Source organism: Chiloscyllium plagiosum, unplaced genomic scaffold (assembly GCF_037043375.1).
Source record: "Chiloscyllium plagiosum isolate Xiang-an unplaced genomic scaffold, Cpla_swu_hap1 HiC_scaffold_18, whole genome shotgun sequence".
NCBI classification, from domain to species: Eukaryota; Metazoa; Chordata; class Chondrichthyes; order Orectolobiformes; family Hemiscylliidae; genus Chiloscyllium; species Chiloscyllium plagiosum.
The window spans coordinates 44061637-44086494 of NW_028270156.1; the positions used below are offsets into that span (position 1 = coordinate 44061637).

The following is a 24858-nucleotide window of genomic DNA, read 5'->3' on the forward strand; positions in this document are numbered from 1 at the left end:
TTGTTTAGAAAGTACATATTTTATTAAGCTTTTTGTCTTGCACATATTTTCAAGTATGCAAATTTGAGAAGAAAACCAATATTTACACAGCAGTGGAGGGTGCTGATTGGCTGGCAAGTATACTTTGAATGGCAGGGGTTTTGCCACAGAGAATATGCTCATTAATGTTGATTGACAGTTAACAGCCAGGCTTTGTTAAATTTTAAATGAGGCAGGTCAGCTCCGATTGGTTCAAGCATTGCCGTGAGAAATGAACCAGAAACTGGCTGACGCTGATTGTGTTGAGTTGAAAAAGGCATACTGTGTGTAGATGTTCTTTCAGCTTGCAAAGAAAAGGAATCTGTGTAGTAATATATGTTAGAAGTAACATGACACCGGGTTATACTCCAACAGGTATTTTTGAAATCCCAAACTTTGGGAACTTCACCTGACAAAGGAGCAGTGCTCTGAAAGCTTCTGATTTCAAATAAACATGTTGGACTATGACCTGGTGTCGTTTGACTTCTGACTTTGTCCATCCAAATCCAACACTGGCACCTCCATATCATATTTATATGTGTAGCTTCTAATACTCACAAATATGCCACGTTGTGAGCATAGCTGATAATTCTGGTTGTTAATGTAATTCCTTGCACATTCTGGATTATCCAGCAATTGTTGTACAATAGTAGAATCACATCTAATGTTGGATATTACGTTGTGAGTTTTGCAAGTTTGGGCTAGTTGGGTACAGTCACTACCTTGCTTGTTGTGAGCAGCCAAACAGACATGGTCTTTAATGCTCTTTAATACAATCTGCTAGTCTTTGGGACGTAAGGTCTACATATTTAATCGTACACATTGCTCAAACCAACAAGTGAAGCTAATGGTGTTCATTGTAGCAACATGAATGGTGTTAATTAATAGAACATTAATAGAATACTGCTGTCAAGCCAAAAAGCCACTCTGTATATCAAATGAAAGAGTAATGTGGTGAAGTAAAAGTAGGCTGCTTGCCCAAAGATTGGTGGATCATATCAAACAATGTATCACTTCAGCTGATCTCAGCTCGCAAGGTACTGACTGTAGCCAGTTGAAACTTTATTGCTGGAACAGCACAGCAGGTCAGGCAGCATCCAGGGAACAGGAGATTCGACGTTTCGGGCACAGGCCCTTCTTCAGGAACTGTAGCCAACCACCTGCACTTGCAAAACTGAGTGTCTAACATTAAATGTGATTGTGCAATAGCATAATATTCACTGGATAATCCTGAATGTGTGAGGAATTATGTTGACATCCAATTTAGGGTTGTTAGGTTCGTAATGTAGTGTAATTGTGTGTACAGCAAGCTACATGTTTTAATAGAGAGGGCCAGTTCTTTGCTGGCAGAAAGAACATACACACACGTTGTGTTTGTTCCAACTCAACAAAGTAGGTGATAGACACTTTTTTTGGTTCATTTCTCAGGTCAATGTCATGACCAATCAAAGTCAACTTGGTTTGGTTTTAAAATTAAATCAACATTGGCTGTTAACTGGTAACAATATAAATGGCAACACCTCTATCAACCAGAGACCACTTGCCAACCAATCATCACTCTCTCATCCAGTGTCAATGTTGGCTTTCCCCTCTTGGAAAATTCCTGATAAGAGCAAGACAAAAGCCTTCAAAATGTATTTTTTCACCAATTTAAAACGTGATTGTTATTAGATTGACTGACTGACTGAGTAATTAATAGGCTGTTATGCCAGTTACCCAACCTCAATGAGGTTTCTACAACCAATGCCACCCCCCAAAAAACAGGCACTTAATGACAATTTACAGTCTTAAAAAATACAAGCTTCACTTCAAAATGATCACTCCTGAATTGTAAACTGCAGAGTGCCTTCAAACCACTAAGCCTTCCCTTATGGTCTAGGATTTGGAGGTGCCAGTGTTGGATTGGGGTGGAGAAAGTCAGAAATCACACAACACCAGGTCACAGTCCAACAGGTTTATTTGGAAGCACAAGCTTTCGGATCGCTGGCTAGCGGGGCAGGATCATAGGATACAGATTTTATAGTAAAAGATCGAGGAGGGGATGCTGTAGAGGTGATTTTATTGATTCCTGTGATGCGAATGCCCACTTAGGATGAAGAAATTGAATAGAGTAACTCGACACAGTTTGAAACTTAGGAAAATGAGCAATGCCTTCATTGAAGTGTATAAGATTTTCAGAGGGGGTTAATGCTGCAAGTCTGCTGGGAGTCCAGAAGTAATATTCTCAAGATGTAGGGTCAGAGCCAATTCAGGTGAGATGAAAAGACTGTTTCAGAGTTCTGAAACTTTGGAATCCTATATCTCATGCACTGTGATTACACAGTCGATTAATATATTCAAAACTGAGAATAATTATTTGGGCAAGAAGGAAAACCAGGGATATGAGGATAAGGTGAGAACTTGAGCTAGCAGTTGAGCTATGATCATATTGAATGGCAAACCGGAATCCAGGAGATACATGAGGTAAAAACGATGACTGCAGATGCTGGAAACCAGATTCTGGATTAGTGGTGCTGGAAGAGCACAGCAGTTCAGGCAGCAACCAAGGAGCAGCAAAATCAACGTTTCGGGCAAAAGCCCTTCATCAGGAATAAAGCAGCACAGTCTTATTATATAAACAGCTAGCAGCAAAATTGTGGCATTAATTAATGTTTTGCTTATTATTTTTCTGTACAAGTGACTTGTAATTGGCAGGCCTGGCTATATGAGGTTAACACACCTGAACAGTAGTTTATAGTATGAGAAAGCTATTCAAAATTGAAAGGGATCTGCAAATTATTGGCAATTTATTTCAATAGTTTACATTTGTAATAAGAGCAAGTGATACATCTTGATATTAAAATTTAACACAAAACTTTATTAATGTCATTATTATGGGATTAAGATCTAATTTTCTTATGGATTCCTGATGAAGGGCTTTTGCCCGAAACGTCAATTTCGCTGCTCCTTGGATGCTGCCTGAACTGCTGTGCTCTTCCAGCACCACTAATCAGGAATCCAGAAGATACATGATCTAGTCCTGCTCTTAAGTGATTTTAATGCAGTAGGCACTAAGGTTCTATGGCACAAGTGAGGACTGTAGATGCTGGAGATTAGAGTAGTCCTGGAAATGCACAGCAGGTCAGGCAGCATCCGAGGAGCAGGAAAATTGACGTTTTGGGCAGGAGCCCTTCATCAGGAATCCGATTCCTGTTTTAAGTTACAATGAGTTTTCTTTACTCAGCATCAATAACATCTCTGTCTCTGGGATTGAATGATTGTGTAGATTTGTGCAGAGGTAGATTCATTTCTCTCCTGCTTGTGGATGGGAACTTGTGGTTTGAGGGGCTGGGAGACCCTGAAATTATGGGGTTGGGGATGTAAGAGGATGGTATAGGCCCAGAATTTGAGGGTGACGGAAGATGTGGAATGAGCAGCACATGCGAGAACTTCAGAGACCGCTTTCTTATTGCAATCCCAATAATGTATCCTGGAGGCCCATAATTACAGGAGATACCTCTTGTTGCTTAAACTTGTATTTCTGGTGAAAGAACTTGAGGGCTGGTTCAATGGCAATGCATTGGTTAACTGTTTCCAGAACTGCAGTTTCAGGAAGTGATTACCCCTACCCTTACGCACTAGGAAACAGATGGTCTCCTTGAAGGATAGGATGAGGCATACTGTGCAGAATCTGTTGGGAATGAAACACTTTCAGACTAAGATTCAACATTCAGTACAATAGGACATCCTGGTACAGGTAGGGAAATGTGTAGGGATGCAGTGGTAATGGGGAATTAGAAAGTTGGCAGTTCTGATATTTTCAGTGTATGTGATATGTTGTCTCCCTGGTGACAGAGTAATTGACTCCATGGAGAAGATTCCAAGCAAAAGGAATAGAGTAAAGGCAGTGTTCCATGTTGAACCAATGATAAAGGAAAGAAGAGGGTCAAAGTTGCATGGTCAAAGTTTACAGAAACAAGGAGCAAATAAGAATACTTAGCCTTAAAGTATCAACCTCTGGTCACATCCAGTGCCATATGCTAGAGATAGAAGGATGTGGGAAGTTAATATATGGCTAAAGACATGGTTGGGAATGGTTGAGAAATTGACCATCGTGATAGGAGGGATCTCTTTAAGATAAACAGGAGAGATATGGAAGGAATAAAAGAGTTGGATGTATTTTGTTTGAGGAACATATTGCAATGTCATAGAGAATGACCTTGGGGGATCAAATACTAAAGTTGTTTTATTGGAGGCCAGCAATGGAGCGACCATTCTGCTACTTGACATCTTGCAGAACTAACAAATATGTAAGTATTAGAGTATTTATGGTGAGAGATTTTAATAACTCCAGTACTAATTGGGATAATGATTTGTGCTAACTAAAGAAGGTGAATGTCAGAAGGGAACTTCCTTGTCCAATGGGAAGGTAGCATTAATGGATCTCGTGAAGTGGACAAATGGAGAACATTATGAAATGAGGAAGCCTCTTGAGAATAATGATTGTAACATTGTGAGATTTAGATTGGTTACAGAGGACAAAATATGGTCCAGAATAAAAATACTTAATTTGGGAATGGCATATTCAGTGAATTAAAAATGAATGTGGCCCAGGTAAGGCAAGCAAAATAATCAATGAAGCAAAGAATGGCCTTTTTAAAAAGGAGATGGAACAGGGACATTCTACATTCATTTCCCCAAGGCAGCACAACCAAAGCAAAAGCTGGCTGGATAATGAAGGAGCTGGAAGAAAGGATGAAACAAAAACTGGGGCATCTAACTTGCATGTTTGATAATACAAGGAAGAATTGGACTGAACGTAAAGAGTAGACAAGTGACAAAGGAAATGAAGGATAAAGAGGCAGTACGAAGAATAGATTGATGATTAATGCAAAAGGCATTTTAAAGGTTTTCTGGAGTAGTAACAACAATAAGAGGTGTGTAAGGAGCAAGTGAACTGACTGCAGATCTATTGCACAGATGAGAAAAATTGTGAAAGTAGTAAAAGTTTAGTTTAAAGCCACTTTGTCAAAGCTGTGATAGATGAGGTTTCTATGGTAATGGATACAATAAAATTCAAGGCTTTAATATTAGTAACACTGGCAGTACTTGAAATAGATAAGTAAGGTATTCGGTAAAATATTACTTGTTTCTGCACAATTTTGACATTTGGAGATTACCTGAGACTTGGACATAACAGAAGAGTGTGAGGTAACACATTTTAGAAGGAGAATAAACCCAGAATAATTTTTGGAGAGCTGGTAGCATAGCAGTAATGTCACTGCATTAGCAACCCAGAACTCAGGTAGTGCTCTGAAGACATAGATTCAAATTGTACCACAACAGATGCTGAAATTTAAATTCAACAAAAATCTGCACGATAGCTCAGTGGCACTGCTGCCTCACAGCATCAGGGACCCAGGTTCAATTCTAGCCTCGGGGGACTGGCTGTATGGATTTTGCACATTCTCTCCATGTCTGCGTGGGTTTCCTCAGACAGTCCAAAGAGGTACAGGTTAGGTGGATTGACCATGCTAAATTGCTCATGATGTCGAGGATGTGTGGGTTAGGTGGATTAACCATGCGACTGCAGGTTTACAGGGATAGGGTAGTGGGGTGAGTCTGGTTAGGATGCTGTTCAGAGACTCTGTTTGGACTCAATGTAGGATTGCCACACTGTAGGATTTCTGTTTAGAAGGTGTACCCTCCCCCTCCCCCTCCCGCTGTATTCCTGATGAAGGGCTTTTGCCCGAAATGCCGATTTTCCTGCTCCTCGGATGCTGTCTGAACTGCTGTGCTTTTCCAGCACCACTGTACTCCAGAATCTGGTTTCCAGTATCTGCAGTCATTGTTTTTACCCTGTAGGATTTCTGTGATCTTTGATGACCTATGACCATGATACAGTCATAAAATGGACTACAGGTATTCAAGAAATCAGCTTACCACCACCTCAAGGCAACATGGGTTGTTCAGTAAATGCTGGCATAGCCACTATAGCCCACATCCCACGAGTGAACAAAAAAATGAGCAGAACCAATATAAGCTCGGTGGTATGTTTTTTAAATTGGATGCAAAGAGGAGGAGACGGGGATGTTTGTCCACAAATTGAGGGAGGTGGCTGGACAGCAAGTAATGTGCTTTATGCATAAACGAATAGAATATAACATCAGTAAGCATTGGAACGGACTGGCTGATGAGGTGGAGGCAACAGGAGAATTCAAAGGAGAGTTCGATAAATAAAGGAGAAATTAAAAATTTCAAAAATAGGAACTCACTGAATTTTTTTTGTTATTTATTTGAGAGATCTGTGTGTCCTTGACTAGGCCAGCATTTATTGTCCATTCTTTAGTGCTCATTGGGCAGTTAAGAGACTTTATCATTGCTGTGTGTTTGGAGGCACGTGTAAGCCATACAAGATAATATGATAATACTCTTCCATAAAGGACACTGGTGACCAGATTGAGTTTTATGATAATTGACAGTGGTTTCATAGTTGCCATTAGACTAGCTTTTCTTTTTCTCAGATTTTTGTTGAATTTAAATTTTTCAGTCTGTTGTGGTAGGATTTTAATCTATGTCTCCAGAACATTACCTGAGTTCTGGGTTACTAATGCAGTGACATTACAGCTATGCTACTAGCTCTCTAAAAAATATTCAGTAGAAAGGCAGAGAGTCTTCTGTATTGTTCTATGATTCTAAAATTGAAATGATCCATTTAGCTGCTTTCCTCCCATCCCTTTTCTCACTCAAATTTCTTATGAGGGCTCTCCCACCTTAGCCCTGAACTCACAGCTTTCTTTACTTTCTCAACTATAACCACTCTTGCTGTCCCCAAATTCATTTTGTTCATGAGATTTGCTTCCTACTCCCTTCACCCTATTCACACACGACTGGTTCTCTCTCTTCAAGTATTGCCTCACTATTCTTTAAGCTATTATTACTGCTGTTCTTGAAAAACAACCCTTGACTTGTTTGACTTTGCAGACGACTTCCTTATCTCTAACCTTCTTTTCCTGATCAAACTCTTTGGACATGCCATCACTTCCCAATGGTTTTAAATGGGTTTTCCTATTTTAGACCTAGGAACTCTTTTATAATTGCTTCATTGAGTATCATCTTTCATGGTAAACACACACAACATTGTAATCAAAGCCAAAATGGACTACAGCTGTTGTACGGACCAATTTTATTAATTTCATATAATATTTAAAAGTACCTGCTGTGTCCTTGGGCCAGGTCTTAGTGAATAGGTGCTATTTATCATTTAGAAGGTGTACCCTCCCCCTCCCCCAACCACTGCCCACCATTATTATTCTGCATTTCATTGTGTAGAAAAGCCCTTTCCCTCTGTTTGGTATTTCCTGCAATACAGCTCAGCTTAGAGTCTGGGTTTAACATTGGTCATTTCGCTCATTAAAGAATTTGGCTTTGCAGAAAGAACATTTGTATTTTAAATTTCATTTCTCCCACAATGGAATTGAATACCCTCTAAATCTGTACACAAGTGGCTCATTTCATGACTTCATACCTGTCTGAACATTTTAGAACATATCAGAAAAACCTGATTCTTCTGTTATTCATTGAGGCTCTTGAATACTATCGCAATAAAGGTTGAGTGGCTGATTTTTCCCCAGTACTTAGGCTTAACTCAATAAGGTGAATCTTAACACTTCTACAAGCTTAGATCAGCAAGCAAACTTGAAGCCCTTCTGGATTTTGTAACTGTGTCACTTTATAATGTACAAAGTTAAAAATCACAAGCACCAGGTTATAGTCCAACAGGTTCATTTGGTAGCACTAGCCTTTGGAGCGTTGATCCTTCCAGGTGGTTGTGGAGTATAAAATTGTTGGACACAGAATTTATGGCACAAGTTTACAGTGTGATGCAACTGATATTATATATTGAAAGAGACCTGGATTGTCTGTTAAGTCTCTCATCTTTTAGAATGACCTTGTTGGTTTCACTTCTTCCATCTATAAATCCCGTAACTTGCTTAAAGTTACATTCTCAAGTGAACTTTAACAATTGGTGCCATGTTGGCTCAGATAATGCAATGAAGAGGTGAGGTGGCCTGTGTGAGGCTGTAATATGCCCCAATGTTCAGATTGATTTGAATCTAAAAAAGGGATTTACAGAATATTACATGGATTCATGCAGTTTTTGAGCAAAATAAAATGCAATTCTGCAAGTGCAAATTCACCCCACAAAGGTGTGTGTGTGTGTATGTATCTAACTGTAAAGGGGTATGAGTGTCGGAATGAATGTGTGAGCGTATGAGAGAGAGTTTATGTATGAGAGAGGGTCTGCGTGACTGTATGGGTCTGTAGGAGTGTGTATGTGTGTGTGTGTGTGTCTGTCTGTCTGTATGTGTGTGTAGTGCAGTGGGGTCACCTGTAGTGTGACATGAACCCAAGGTCCTGGTTGAGGCCATCCCCATGGGTACCAAACTTGGCTATCAGCCTCTTCTTGGCCACTTTGTGTTGTTGCCAGTCCTGAAGACGGCCTTGGAGGATGGTCACCCGAAGATCTGATATCGAATGTGCTGGACCGTTGAAGTGTTCTCCCACCGGGAGGGAACACTCCTGTCTGTTGATTGTTGTGTGGCGTCCATTCATCCGTTGTATAAACCAATTGGACTATAACCTGGTATTGTGATTTTTAGCATTATACACCCCAGTTCAACACTGGCACTTCCAAATCATGACATTATAATGTCTTAACCTATGAGAAAATGTAATCATCTTTTATTTTTGAATGATCAAGGATCATATCTTGTAATGGTCATGTTTCAAATGCAGCATTGACATGTGCAATCTGTTGTCCCTTGTATTCCTTTCATGTGAATTGGTTTTGGGTGTCTTACTCAGTCTGGAGTACAGTATTGGATTGCATCCTTTTGGACAGTGAGACATTGATTTCCTGTAGTTCCACCAGCTTTCAGTATAATTATTAATTGGCATCACTGATGGCCTTTGAAACCAAATTAAGTTTTTAAAGGTTTTTGCAGCTTTGATGTAATTGAATTGGTTTTTAGAGACATATGAAGCAGGAAGAGGCTGTTCATGACTGATCTGATTGTACCTTTAAATCCACATTCTCATCTACCCTGACAACCTTTCATTCCCTCACTTAAAATAATCCATTTAATTGAACTTCAAAATTATTCAAGAACTCTGGTATCACCACCTTATCCAGAAGAGAGTTCCAAAGATTCACCATGTTCGAAGAAAAAATGAGTAGAATCTCTAATCCTGGTAGAATCTGTGCAGAGTCTGAGGTACAGAAGGCCATCTACCCACAGCCTATGCTTTGACTGGTTGGCAGAGGCACAGTCACATATCTAGAGTATTTTGAGTTAACAGAGGTAATTCTGAGTATTGGAGTGGGAGAAGTGGAATGACCCACTCCAAACAAAAATGGGTAAGTTGAGGATATTCATACCATCTCACCAGTGTAAGGATGGATATGCATCATAGGTTACTGCGTTACTTGAACCACAAGATATTTGATGATTACTTATAGAGGAAAATTAATGAATGCTTTGTTCTTGTACTCCCGGATTAAACATTGCAGGATTATGGGTGGTGACCTGCGATTTTATTGATGATGTTAAGGAATTAGAGAGGAAGTTATTTATTAAAAGTGGAGGAAGTGAAGAATAAATATGTACTGTTGAGAAAATCGACTGATGAGGTATAATTGGGCAGGGTCTTGGGTTGTAACACTCATCTCTGTTGCATTCAATTTTGTAAATTATCCTCTAATGGTTATCTGTATTTCTGCAAACTTGAATGTAAAATCTACTCACGTAATTCAAAATACGTGTGGGAACTAAATGCATAGATAATATAGGAGCAGGAGTAGGCAGTTCAACCCCTTGATCCTGTTCCACCGGTTGATAAAATTGATGCTGATCTGATTGTAGCCTCACACCATTTTTCAGCCTAACTCCCAGTAACTTTGGGTTCTTGACTGATAATAGAATCAGTCTATCACTGCTTCTATAAAATAGGCTCACTTTTGACTCTTGAAGGAGCAAGTAGCAAGGTTCCCTTACTAATGCAGCTGATTACCTGATGCTATAAACAACTTCACAAGAAAAGCAATTGTTTGCTTTCTGTACCAAACCTTGCAAATATTCCAAACCTTTAGTTCTAGTTATCAGTTCTGTAACAAGGTCAGGTTAGTTAACTTTGGATGTAGGCCATGTCCTTATCACATTGTTTTGGATTACTCCTTTCCTTTTTAATTTTTTTTTCTACACAAACGCAAGCACAAACAATGAGATCATTTCCATTCTTTCTTTTACGCACAAAGTGGAAACAATTATTTTGTAACCATGAATTACAACTTTGTTGTTGAACCTTCTACTCTGCTTTATCTCTTTGTACAGCTCGTCTTTGAATCTGCTTCACTTGCATTTTCTGCATTTAGTCATAGTAACCATTTGGTTCTGCTGCTTTCCCCCCTAATTTCTGATTTAATTTCTCTAATTTTTCTTCCATTTGTTTGCATAGTCGCGGTGGTATAATGTGAAAATATCTTGAGAAATGCAGTACATAGTCTTCACTCCTCTTTGTAAACTGTCAAATTACATATTTATTGCTAAGGTTTCCCCAAGTGTTTGGCTTCCCTGGTTAAACTGGAATTGATGGGAATGAGGGCAAAAACTGTGGTTATTGGAGGTTAATAATAACATCTCTGCAGGAATTCCTCAGGGTAGTGTCCTATGCCCAACCATCTTCAACTGCTTCTTCAATGCCCTTGTTTCCAAATGTAAGATCAGAGATGTTTGCTGATGATTCCCTAATGTTCAACACAATTCATAACTCACCAAGAACGGAAGCAGTCCAAATTGAAATACAACAAGACCCAAACAGCATTCAGACACTAATGCACAATGTGTATCAACTACAATATGCACCTCAGCGACACTCTCAGGCTTCTCTAATTGCATATTTAAAATCTGTGACCTTTACCATCGAGAAGGACAGGTGCAGCAGGTGCACTGGAATACTTCCCCCTTAAAAACCATCTCCATTCTGACTTGGAACTATGCCTCTGGTTCTTCAGTGCTGTTGGGTCAATGTCCTGGAACTCCCTCCCTAGCTACACTCTAGGTGTATCTACACCCCATGGTCTGCAATGGTTGAAGAAGGTAGTTCACCAATGCCTTTTCGAGGTAAGATAGGGATACTCAATAAATGCAGGCCTCATCAGTAATGCCCACATCCCATGAATAAGTTTTTTTTTAAAAAGGCTGCGGACGATCTTAATAAAATGATTGACGTGTAGTTATTTTGAGTTTAGTTTGTACCTTGAATGTGTCCGGTTAACAGGAGGAATCAGTTACTTTCAATAAAGTATGGTTACAGTGGTGTGGGGTTTAGGGGAAACATAACAAAAATAGCTGGATTAAACATTGGCAGCTAGGTTTGTCTCTTGAGTAGTGGTGCTGGAAGAGCACAGCAGCACCACTAATCCAGAATCTGGTTTCCAGCATCTGCAGTCATTGTTTTTACCTTGTCTCTTGAGTATAAGATTTTACTTATCCACATTGAAATAACTGTGTTGATACTGGTATCCTGTCACCAAGTCACCCTTTATTTACTTGTGCACAGTACACTGCTGTGGCCAGTCAGCTTGGAGTCATTTCCCTGAACTGAGGAGATTCTAAATCCCCTATTTATATTGGTCAGCCAGGGCTTTCCTGATTGGCCAGGTTAACAACACCAATTAAGGATCTTGTAGTCAACGAGATCCACCTGGTTTCATACACTACAGACATCTGTGTCTTCATTGTACATTGTGTAAACAGTACAATTTGCCGAATAAACAATGCTTCATCACATCCTTTATATTCTAGAATATCTTCAATTTATCTTGAATATCTATTCTCCATGTGCTGGTGATGAAGGATACCCCTACCTGTTATTATCAGCAAATGTAAAATACTTTGGTTCCTTGAATGGTTGGGGACATTTTTTTCATCAAGTAGCTGAAGCATATTGTGTAAGATTGCCTGAATATAACTTTTAGTCCTTTGTTGAACCCAATGAATTTTAAATGTTCTTTCTTCTTGTGAGTGTAACTTTTAAGGTTCTTATTTAGAATTCTTCACATTCAGTGTGTTAATAAGAAAGTGTGTGTAAATAGTAATTGCAATGAGGTCAGCCAAATAGACCTTTATAGAATGAGTTCCCCAACTGGGGCTGTTAATCTGGTCAAATCAGGGAATCCTGGGTGACGGGTAGGAACAAGAGTATCAGACATCCTGTTCACCCTGAGAAGCAGCTGTGAGGAAGCTCCATGTGTCAATAAAGGGTGACTTGGTGATGGGACACCAGCGTCTGTGGAGTTATTTCAGAGTGAACTGTCTGTGAAGAGTTTGTAAATCGCAGGTTGGTTATATGAGACCTCACCAAATGGCAGGGTAGCTAAATGTATTCAACGTTATGCTACAGAATTATGAAGACCAGAATAACCCCAATTTGATCTGAAATCTATGCTGAGTTAGTTTTTGTCAAAATGTTCATGAAAATATTCCCAGATTCTATCTTTCAAATGATGAACCTCAGGGGAGTGCAGATATTAAACAGTCATTGAGCACAATCAGAATTCAGCTCAGTAATGATGTGCACCATGGTGGGATGGCTTGTTATCTGAGCTAATGTTGAAATGGTCCCTTAGAATTACATTGAGTGACTCACTGAACTGTACTTACTACCATCCGGAAACGAGTATCAATGGAGAGGATATTAAAAAAGATTTTCAACGAGTTAGTGTTATTCTTTTCACACAATTTTGTGAAATATTGAAAGTTATTGCAGCTTAATGTGATGTGATTAACAAATTTACCTGTTTTCAATTTTGTAGTCAATCTTAGTTTTTGGTGGTAAATGTGCTTCTTTGACTTGTATCAATTTACTAATGCTGAAGGAAGCAGTCTGAAAAATGCAAACAAATTAAAGTATATTTAAAATAAATCTTCACATTTTAAAATACTCCATTAGGCTATCCAGTTTTGTTGCTGGGGTGGTCTGCTGAAATCAGTGATTTCCCTCCCCAGTAACCTTTGAATAATTTGCCCGAATTGACGATTCTTTCATCTACATCGCTGAGAACCTTTAAATGTGTGTTCATGCTTCAGCAGTTACCTATGAATATAAATTTTGTTCAGGTCTGAATATTTTTATACTGGAAGTCTGAGTGACTTCCTAATTTAACATTGACCTATGTTAATGAGGTAGAAAGATGCTCTGAGAAGTGAATCTGAATTTGCTCCCCATGTAATCATCATTTTCACGTTTAATTTCGCTTTGCATTCTTTTCAGTTTTTGGCAGCTGTAGCAAAGTTGTTGGTCCGCTCATTAATTATTTTAAACCCTGCTGAGAATTATAACTTTGTTTCAGTGATTCTGTAATTTATAGTCTCTTAGATTTAACGTAAGCAGCCTTTGGATCTTTAAATTTTCTGAAGTATGTGTGATAGATGACAGAGTATGGTTTCTGTTGGACTTTGCGTACATGTATTGCAAAATAAAAGAAAATGTCTTTAGTAGCTCAACACACTGTTTCTATAACAACACCAGCGTGAGCAATGCACTATTTAAAGGTTAGGTATGAGCTTATCGTACTTTGCAGCACTTTTTTGTGGCTTTGAACAGCTGTGATTTTTTTAAAATCTCAAGTGACCTAGTTTAGGTGACCTAATGATGCCTGTCATGGAGCGATAAGATAGGGATGATTTTCCTTACCCTGTCAAACCTGTAGTGACAAAGCATAAGGACGGGGATTGGATGAAAATCTTTGTCACATTTCAGCAGAAGTAACCCCACTAAATTTTTTTTATTTCAAAAAATATACTTTATTCATAAAATTATTTGGATCTCTATACAATTGGTCATGCCATTCTTGTGCACACATTACATTTCTTTACATACAGACATCGAAACTTATTTTTCCTATATACAAGTCTGTACATTTGCTATCCAGCTCTTCTGCTGAGGCGTCAGCAGAGCCCAAATGTCTGGGTGGGCCCCCTGTTCTTCTTAGGCAGGCAGATGTTACACGGTAAAAACAATGACTGCAGATGCTGGAAACCAGATTCTGGATCAATGGTGCTGGAAGAGCACAGCAATTCAGGCAGCATCGAGGAGCTTCAGCAAAATCGACGTTTCGGGCAAAAGCCCTTCATCAGGAATAAAGGCAGAGAGCCTGAAGCATGGAGAGTTAAGCTAGGGGAGGGTGGGGGTGGGAAGAGAGTAGCATAGATTACAATGGGTGAGTGGGGAGGAGATGAAGGTGATAGGTCAGGGAGGAGAGGGTGGAGTGGATAGGTGGAAAAGGAGCTAGGCAGGTCAGACAAGTCCGGACAAGTCACGGGGACTGGTTACACGGTGGTCTTTCCCCACTGCACCTTGGCGGCAGCTGCCCCAAGCTTCAGCGCATCCCTCGACACGTAGTCCTGGACCTTGGAATGTGCCAGTCTGCAACACTCAGTCGGGGTCAACTCCTTCAGCTGGAAGATCACCAGGTTTTGGACCAGCCAGAGAGCGTCCTTCACTGAGTTGATGATCCTCCAGGCACAGTTGATGTTCGTCTCGGGGTGTGCGTCCCGGGGAACAGACCTTAGAGCACGGAGTCCCGCATCACGGCACTGCTTGAGATGAACCTCGACAAACACCACTGCATTCCTCTCCAGACTTCTTCTGCATAGGCACATTCCAGAAGGAGGTGCGTGACAGTCTTGTCCCCCCCGCAGCTACTTCGAGGGCAGCGTGCAGTGCGGGAGAGAGTCCGGGTGTGCATAAAGGATCTCATAGGCAGAGCCCTTCTCACCACCAGCCAAGCCATGTCTTGGTGCTTGTTGGAAAGTTCTGGCGATGAGACATTCTGCCAAATGACTTTGAAAGTCTGCTCAGGGAACCGCTCGATAGGATCCGCCCTCTCCTTTTCCCGAAGGGTCTCAAGGACACTACATGTTGACCACTTCCTGATGGACTTGTGGTCAAAGATGTTTTTCTTCATAAACTTCTCCACGAAGGGCAGGTGATATGGAACGGTCCAACTTCTTGGAGCGTTCCGCGGCAGCGAGGCCAGGCCCATCCTTCGCAACACCGGGGACAGGTAGAACCTCAGTACGTAGTGACACTTGGTGTTTCTGTACCAGAGATCCACGCGCAGCTTGATGCAGCCACACACAAAGGTGGCCATCAGGGTGAGGGTGGCATTGGGTGTGTTTTTTCTCCCCCCGTTGCCCAGATCTTTATACATCGAGTCCCTTTGAACTCGGTCCATCTTTGATCTCCATATAAGTTGGAAGATGGCCAGGGTGACTGCAGCAGCACAGGTTCTGGGAATAGGCCAGACCTGTGCCATGTATAACAGCAATTACAGTGCCTCACACCTGATGACCAGGTTTTTTTTCCTGCGATGGAGTGCGACCGTAGCTTCCATCTGCCCAGTTTCTGCCTCACTTTGCTGATACACTCCTCCCAAGACTTGGCGCATGCCCCAGCACCCCCCCGTACCAAATACCTAGCACCTTCAGGTAGTCGGTCCTGACGGCAAAGGGGATCGAGGATTGGTTGGCCCAGTTCCCGAAGAGCATAGCCTCGCTCTTGCCTCGGTTTACCTTGGCCCCCGAGGCCCGTTCGAACTGGTCACATATGTACATGAGTCTGTGCACAGACAGTGGATCCGAGCAGAGAACGGCAATGTCATCCATGTACAGGCCTTAACCTGTAGGCCCCCGCTGCCAGGAATAGTCACCCCTCTCAGGCTCGCATCCTTCCTGATGGACTCGGCAAATGGCTCTACGCAGCACACGAACAAGGCAGGAGAGGGAGGGCAGCCCTGCCTGACTCCAGATCTGACTGGGAAGCTATCTGATTCACACCCATTGATTGAGACTGCACTGACAATGTTGGTGTAGAGCAGTCTGATCCAATTGCAGATTCCCTCTCCAAAGCCCATTCGGAGAGAACATCTCTCATATACGTGTGTGATATCCTGTCAAAAGCTTTTTCCTGGTCCAGGCTGATCAGGCAGGTGTCCAACCCCCTGTCCTGCACGTAGGCGATCATATCCCTGAGGAGTGCGAGACACGCAGCATAAGTTTGGTCAGGGTGAATCACCGACCCCAGAGCAGACCTGACCCAGTTGGCGATAACCTTTGATGCAGCCACACACAAAGGTGGCCATCAGGGTGAGGGTGGCATTGGGTGTGTTTTTTCTCCCCCCGTTGCCCAGATCTTTATACATCGAGTCCCTTTGAACTCGGTCCATCTTTGATCTCCATATAAGTTGGAAGATGGCCAGGGTGACTGCAGCAGCACAGGTTCTGGGAATAGGCCAGACCTGTGCCATGTATAACATGTATAAAATTTTGTAATCTGCATTCAATAGTGAGATTGGTCTCCAATTTCTGAGTTCCTCCCTCTCCCCCTTCTGCTTGTAGATGAGGGTGATGATGCCTTTCCTCATGGATTCACTCATGGTACCTGCCGGAAGCATACTGACATACACCTCCAGCAGGTCCTGGCCAATCAAGTCCCACAGAGCAGAATAGAGCTCGACCGGTAAGCCGTCGCTTCCGGGAGTTTTATTCTTTTCGAAGGACTCGCGGGCCTTGGTCAGTTTGTCCAGAAATAGCGGCTGGTCCAGCCTCTCCCGTGTTCTGTCGTCTAAGACCTCCGTGTTAGAGGACAGGAATGACTGGGAGGCCGTGCTGTCGGTTGGCTTCACATCATACAGACTGGCATAGAAGGATTTGCTGATCCTCACGACGTCAGCCTGAGATGACATTATGGAGCCATCTTCTTCCTTCAGGCTGCTGAGCACAGAGCTCTTTTTGTGCACCTTCTGGAAGAAGAAACGTGAGCACTTCTCGTCCTGCTCCACAGAGCGGACCCTGGACCGGAAGATTATCTTGGACCCTCCAAGGGAAAGAGCGAGGCTTGCTGGCCCTTCACCTCCTGGAGGTCCTCCATGACATCGACCCCCATTATTTGCAGCAGGAGCAGGTTCTGCATACTTTCCTGGAGCTGGGACAGTTTTCCCCGCCTCTCTCTCGCCTCTTGAACACCTTTTGAGGATGAATAACCTCTTAATGTTCCCTTTTACTGTTTCCCACCAGTCCGCTGGGGACTCAAAGAGGGGCTTCACAGTTCTCCAACCTGCATAGTCCCTCTTGAGCTCCTCAATGTTTCCCGGAGTCATCAACTTTGTATTCAGCTTCCACGTTCCCTTACCAGCCCACTGCTCGTCCTGCAGGTGACAGTCGGCCAGCAGGAGGCAGTGGTCAGAGAAGAACACCGGCTTGACGTCGGTGGATCTGACCGAGAACGTTCGAGACACAAACAGGTAATCTATCCTTGAGCGGATAGACCTGTCTGCCCGTGACCAGGTGTATCTACGCTGCGCTCAGTCTGCAGGGGTGCTGAAGACGTCATGCAGCTTGGCATCTTTAACCGTTTCCAGTTTACTGTCCCCCCCGCCGGATTGTCCATTTGCATCAATGATACAATTGAAGTCTCCGGCCAGAATGACCGGCCTGGACGTAGCCAGCAATAGTGGAAGCTGCTGCAGGACGGCCAGCCATTCACTCTTACCCACTGGGGCGTACACATTGATCAGTCTTGGGGAGCATTCCTGTACATGATGTCGGTGACGAGGAGGCGTCCGCCCAACATCTCCTTAACCTCGGAGATGGTGAAGTTGCCTCCTCGCAACAGGATACCCAAGCTGGAGGTGCGGCTATTGTAACCCCCCGACAACATTTGGAATATTAGACTATTAAAAGGATGTGGAAACTTTGGAGAGGGTGTAAAGAAGGTTTACCAGCACGTTGCCTGGTCTGGAGGGTTTTACTTTTGAGGAGTTTCTTTTATTCTTTCACGGATGGGGGCATCACTATCTAGACTAGCACTTAGTGCCCATCCCTAATTGCCACAGTGAGCAGTTAAGAGTCAACCACTTTGCTGTGGTTCTGGAGTAACATGTAGGCCAGACTAGATAGTCATGGTAGTTTCCTTCCGTAATGGGCATTAGTGAACCAGATAAGCGGTTCTGACAATCCGCAATGGATTCATGGTTATCAATAGACACTTAATTCCAGGTTTACACTGATTTTGAATTCCACCATCTACCGTGGTGGGATTTGAACCCGGGTCCCCAGATTATTACCTGGGTCTCCAGATTAACAGTCCAGTCATAATACCTTGAATAAACTTGGATTGATTTCACTGGAAAGATGGAACTGAGGGGGCGACCTGATAGAGGTCCACAAAATAATGAGAGTCATGGATATGGTATATAGTCAGAGGCTTTTTCCCAGGGTGGAAAGGTCGACTACAAGAGGGCATGGATTCACGGTGAGAGGGGGAACATTTAGAGGAGGAGTGTAAAGAAATGTTTAACACAGAGGGTGGTGGGTGCCTGGAATGCATTGCCTGTGAAGGTGATGGAAGCAGGCATGTTAGCAATGTTTAAGGTGTATCTTGGTAGACACGTGAATGTGAGGGGAACAGAGGGATAGATACGCTGTATGGGCAATAAGTAGCAGGCCTAAAAAAGAATTAGGAATTGGCGCAGACTTGGTGGGCCGAAGGGCCTGCTACTATGCTGTATTATATTCGATGATCCATCTTGTATATCATTTCCCTTCAGGGCTGAGACGATTTTTTAAGCAAGATTGAGTCCTGCCTCCTCTGCCTCATCTTTTATCAGCCTCTCTATCTCATCTCAAATTCCAATAGCCAGAAAAATTGAGTTGACATTCCTTTCCTCCTTCAAATTATGTTTCAATAAATGTGTGCTTCCTATTGCCCAGATGTCCCACAACCCTCAGAACTGGTCTCAGGAATCTAACACCTTCCCTTCTGCACCTTCACAGCGATATATTCATCGACACACTGTCCTATGTCAGTCCTCATTATCGTACTGGAAGTAAACCAGGGATAAAAACAGTGTGCTGTAAATATTTCAAATTGACCATTCCTTGGACTAACCTGAGTATTCCAGCGTGTTCTGTTTTTATTTCCGATTTCCAGCAGCTGCAATGTTTTGCTTTGAGTTTGGAGGTTATTACCTTTTTAAAGTTCCGTTTATCACTTGCTTTCCTAGCTTCCTGAAATCTACCTTCAGTACCTTTACCCCTTTTTTAACCTCTGTCTATGGCAATGAAATGGACAACAGCCCCTGGCTGTTCATCCATACACTTCAGAATGTTCAGCTGCTCAGTGATAGCCTGGAGTCTAGCATCTTAAGGACATTATTGTATTGTCTTGAGAAGAATGTTTGGTCCACGATGCTTTTGGAAAAGCTGGGTGAACCTGGGTTCTGACTTCACCCCTGAGTGTTTTCTTTTGGTGGTACAGAATTACTTGTTAAAAGTACAAATGATGCCGTTGTACTCGTATTTTTGAATAGCAGTTGAAGTGAAACTTACTCTTCGATCAATTTCAGTTCCTCCAAATCCATCTTTTGATTCTTGTTTCACTACCATTTCCTCTCACCTTGCACTACCATCCCTTTTGTCAATTAATCAGTCCTACCTTCCACCCTATCACAGACCTGGCCCGTTGTCCTTACCTTTCACTTTTTCTAGTGTTTGTATGTGTTTAACATCTGTTACATCTCTAACTTCTTCCAGTTCTGTGAAAGGTCATAAAATTGAAATGATAGTTCTCCTACCATTGACTTCATAAGAAATCCTGTTAAGATGCCATCGTGATACATTGCCAAGAGAGGACAGAGCCCCCCACCCCCAATGCAGGACAAACATAACGTATTGAGTTTTATTTGACTCTATATTTGCCTTGTGTCTGTAAAGGAACTGGAGGATGCTGCAACACAGGCTGCTCTTGAGGAGAAAAGACGCCTACAGACACAAATGCAGCTGCAAGATCGATTCAGACAGGAGCTGGAACGAGAAAAAAATGTAAGTACAATGCACTTCACAGTTTGCTTTTGATAAAAAAATATATGGACTATGGCTGCGTTAAAGTGAAACTTGCTAATTAAGCTGTTCATAGATGTTATTACATTGTTTTATTCATGTTTGATAAACAGGAATCAGTTGTGCATTATTTTCCAGTTTTTTTTTATTAGTTCAGCAGCCAATTGTTGACAGATTCGAGAGCTTTGTGAAATTGGCCTCTGAGCTGGTATACTCTGACAAATTAGTTTTCTTTTGTGTTGCGGTCTGTCGTCAGTAGCAGCTGCAGAGCTGTCCTTCTGTGGGTTCTAGAAACCATAGCATTGTGGGTACACAAATACTGTATGGCCTTGGATTCATGGAATCAATTCACAAGAATAAAGAAATGTGCTATGTGATTCAGCAATGGGGCCTCATGGCTCAGTGGGAACTTATGTAAGGTTGCCAGGGTCTGAAATGACTGAGGAATGCATTTAGTGTTGCCCAATATGATATCACATGGACTCGGCAGGGAGTAACTTTGGAACACAATCCCTCACGTTGAGGTGCCCCTCATTGTTACTAAGACTGTGTCTATCATAGTAATGTAACTTCTGTCTAGTTGTTATCATGCAATAAATATATTGTTTGATACAAGAGGGCTCTTCGTTAGACTACCAGTTGGTTTTCCACTATTACACTAGACAAACCAGTCCTGTGGTTCCCAGGAAAGAAGGTGGCAGTAAATGTAGCAGATGGATCAGATGAGGATTCATCTTACAACTTTCTGTACCATACATTTTTAAGTAAGTGCTTAGTATTTTAGCTCATAGTGCTGCTTAGTGTAAATATGCAGCAGTTTGCAAATGAATTAATGTGAAAGGAATTCCTTGTTTGTCCATTATGTGTTGTTTGATTTTAGCAGAAGTTAATGGGTCTATAATCTTATTGTGTGGTGTGAAATTCAGTTTCCCGTTTCTCATGTAATGGGATCAATGCTGTTTTGGAGCAGCCTCAGACTCTCCTCATTCCGAATCCTCCAGCTTGCAGTATCTCCCTGTGCTTGATCAACGATTCATGGCCCCAGTAACTGTAGTTACTGGCTTTAATTTGCTAATAATTGGTTTGAATTGAGAAAAGTTACTGATGTTGCAGTGAATGTTCTTCAGGAATTGGAACAATTGCAATATTTCAGCAGTACTGATTTTATTGTACAGGCTGATTATATTTTTCCAGTTGGTGCACAGGGACACTGAGATTACTTGTCTCTAAAACAATAATTAAACAACAGCCTCAGCTACAGCCAGCAAGGCCTGTTTACTAGTATTCTGTTTAGAATCTGTGTTCTCCTCTTTCTAAATAAATATGAGTGCTGGTAGTTTTTTTTTAAAAATCCAAGGCACAGCCTTGTAATTTCCCTTTGAAACTAAATGTCCTTTCTTTTTTAGACCTAATGGACTTTTGGTAAGCATTCAATGGCCAATAAAGTACTTTGTGCAGCTTCAATTTGGCTCATTTTGGTCTTGCATCCAGTCAATCTTGTTGAGCCTTGACAATATTTGATTAATGGGAAGGCCCAATAATGCTCATTCCAGTCGGAAACAACTGTGTATCCATGTGGGATGCTTGTTTAATTCAACAAAGATTATTACCTGTACACTCTTGTTTTCAGATCAGAGAGCAGGTGGAAGAGCAAGTAGCTCAGAAGTCTACTGAACTGCAGCAGTACTTTCAACGTGTGAAGGAACTGGAAGAAATGTACAAAAGGCTTGAGGAAGCTCTTGAGGATGAGCGTCAGGCTCGGCAAGAGGAGGAATCTGTCCGAAAACTTCAGACGAGGTAGTAAAATACTTTAAACCTTCCAGATATTAAAAAGGGGAAATTTTAAGAACATTCATGGAAGAAGAGTATCGCATTATATGTATAGTAGTTGTAGAGAATGTCACTAATTAGGGGGTGGATAATGCCCTCTGCAGGCATAACTGAGAGTCTTGGAAAAACAGAAAAAGCTGACAATACCCAGCAGGTCAGACAGCATCTGTGGAAGGAGAAACCGAACGTTTCATCAGAACAAGTGGTTGTAGAACAAGGACTAAAGGAAGGTCTTTGATGGGTGGTGGACAGGAAAGATTGAATAACAAAAGAAGTCAGTTTTTAAGGCCAAAAAGAATAGTGATGGAGCAAAAAGAGAAATAAACAAACTAAAATTGTCCTTGGAATAGGTGAGCTGCTGACTGAAAGCAAAATTAAAGGAAAAATCAAAATCCATTGAAATGAAATAAATGGGAGGGATGATTAGTTTACAAGCTGAAATTGTTGAGGTTGAACATAAGTCCAGAAGGCTGTAAAGTGCTTAATTGAAATTTGAGATGTTGTTCCTTAAGCTTACGTTGGGCTTCAGTGGAACTGACTGAAGGATACGGATGTCCATGTGATCTGCGACAGAACCAACAATATGGCAGAAGAACAGGGAGGAGATTCTGCTCAGGTAGCATTAGACGTTAGGTCCTAATTTGGAAAGTACAACCTCAAGATTGTTTATCTCAAGATTATTACTCAAAGGAGGGATTCCACTTCATGAGATTCTGGCATAGCAGTGTTTGGGCAAGAGGGAACTCTACTGATGGAATGAATTAGAGAGAAACCTGCGGAGGAGGAGGCTCACCCTGTTGATGAAAGAAACTATTAAAATTTTAGTAGGGAAGGACATGGGAAGAAAGTGAGGTCTGCAGATGCTGGAGATCAGAGATGGAAATGTGTTGCTGGAAAAGCGCAGCAGGTCAGGCAGCATCTAGGGAACAGGAGAATCGACGTTTCGGGCATTAGCCCTTCTTCAGGAATGAGGGAAGTTGGTCCAGCAGGCTAAGATAAAAGATAGGGAGGAGGGACTTGGGGGAGGGGCGTCGGAAATGTGATAGGTGGAAAGAGGTCAAGGTGAGGGTGATAGGTCAGACTGGGGTGGGGGCAGAGAGGTCGGGAAGAAGATTGCAGGTTAGGAAGGCGGTGCTGAATTTGATGGATTTGACTGAGACAGGCTGGGGGGGAGGGGAAATGAGGAAACTGGTGAAATCCGAGTTCATCTCTTGTGGTTGGAGGGTTCCTAGCCGGAAGATGATGCGTTCTTCCTCCAACCGTCGTTTCGCTGTGGTCTGACGATGGAGGAGTCCAAAGACCTGCATATCCTTGGTGGAGTGGGAGGGGGAATTGAAATGTTGAGCTACAGAGTGGTTGGGTTGGTTGGTCCGGGTGTCCCAGAGGTAAAGAAACCAGTGGCGAGTCTATGGTTCGAATTAAAGAATAAGTGTGAATTCTAAACTGCAACAGGAGTGAGTTGTGGACAGTTCTCTTGATAGCAGCAATCACATAGTAAAATGATATCAGAGAATAGACAGACGTGTAGCAAACACAGCGTGGTTTTAATGAAGAATATTAATTTCCATATGTAAGAGCAAAGAAGTGCTCTGTGCATACCTGCCTATCCTTGATAACCATCAACCCCTTGTCTGTCTCAGCCTGAAATGTTTTCTTGCCCACCCTCCCAAACAAACCATTCTTGAGGCAAGAACATTACAAAGTCTTATGATCCTATTGGTGAAGATTTTCTTCGTCATTTGTATCTTGCATGCATGACCTCCTTATTTTTAAACCATTCCCTAGATGTAGACATATCTGCATCCATTCTGAAAAGTCTGCCCATGACCTTGCATATTTCAATAATATTGCATCTCATTTTTCTAATCTCTAATAGATCCTATCCAAACTTTGCTCAGAACATAACACTTCCACCCAGTAGTCGGTCTAATAAATGTAACACTTCCACCCAGTAGACAAAAGTGAGGACTGCAGATGCTGGAAATCAGAGTCTAGAGTAGAATGGTGCTGAAAAAGTGCAGCAGGTCAGGCAGCTTCTGAGGAGCAGGAAAAATCGACGTTTTGGGCACAAGCCCTTCATCAGGAATCAGGATGAAGGGCTTTTCCCCGAAACGTCGATTTTCCTGCTCCTCGGATGCTGCCTGACCTGCTGTGCTTTTCCAGCACCACTCTAATCTAGACTTCCACCCAGTAATCAGTCCAATAAACGTAACACTTTCACCCATTAATCAGTCAATAAACGTAACACTTCCACCCAGTAATCAGTCTAATAAAGCTTCTTTTAAATGCTTCTAATGCATTTGGATGTTTTCTTAATTCATGTGCCATTTTCCATTAGTAATTCCCCTGGACTATCTATCTGGAGTACCATTGCTCACTTTTTTTCCTTTTTAAAGACCTTTAGAATCACTTGATATATATTTTTATATTTCTAGCTAGTTTTCCCTCATTCTAAATTCTCCTTCATTAATGTCCTAGTAATTCTTCACGCTGCTTTCTGTTCTGTCCAATCATCTGCCCCGCCATTCATTTTTTGAGGAATTGTGTACTCTTTCTTCGTTAGCCAAGAATGGTGTTTAATTCCCTCAAAACAGGACTTCACCTGTGAGTGCCAAAACAGCAATTCCTGCTATCGAGCTGCAATTGAGAGCTAAAAGATATGTAGTCACTTTAAATTTTTGGAGTTTCTTTCGGGTAGGTGTGGCCTAAATGGTTTGACCTTGAGGCCTGATTTTTGTGTTGAAAAACCTTGCGGAGAAGTAGGTGATCTTTTAACTTCTACTCTGCAAATGGCTATTTCCTTCCCCTATCTCATGGGTGTGGTGATTGCTATTGTCAACCGTTAAAATGGAGTCAAGGTGAGAAAAGTTTAGATGTGCAGTCTTAGAATCTTAGTGGAATGTGTAGTTTCTGAATATTTAGAAATATATCCTTAAGTGTCTGCCACTATTTATCTATTGAACTGTCCTTTAACGTAATTTCACAGTTCACTTTTGCCAGTTTTATCTTCATGCCCTCATGTTTTAGAATTGCGGAAGGAATCAAGAGGGTTATGTAGAAATGTTTT

The 24858-nt window shown here is 41.8% G+C and overlaps 1 protein-coding gene across 1 annotated transcript in view; it reads left to right on the forward strand.

Moving 5' to 3' along the window:
- swap70b (switching B cell complex subunit SWAP70b) overlaps positions 1–24858 on the forward strand; it is a 137021-nt gene that overhangs the window by 91380 nt on the left and 20783 nt on the right. The window contains exons 8-9 of the mRNA XM_043705901.2: positions 19836–19943; positions 21592–21758. Of these exons, the coding sequence (XP_043561836.1) occupies positions 19836–19943; positions 21592–21758 (275 nt within the window). The remainder of the gene's footprint in view (positions 1–19835; positions 19944–21591; positions 21759–24858) is intronic.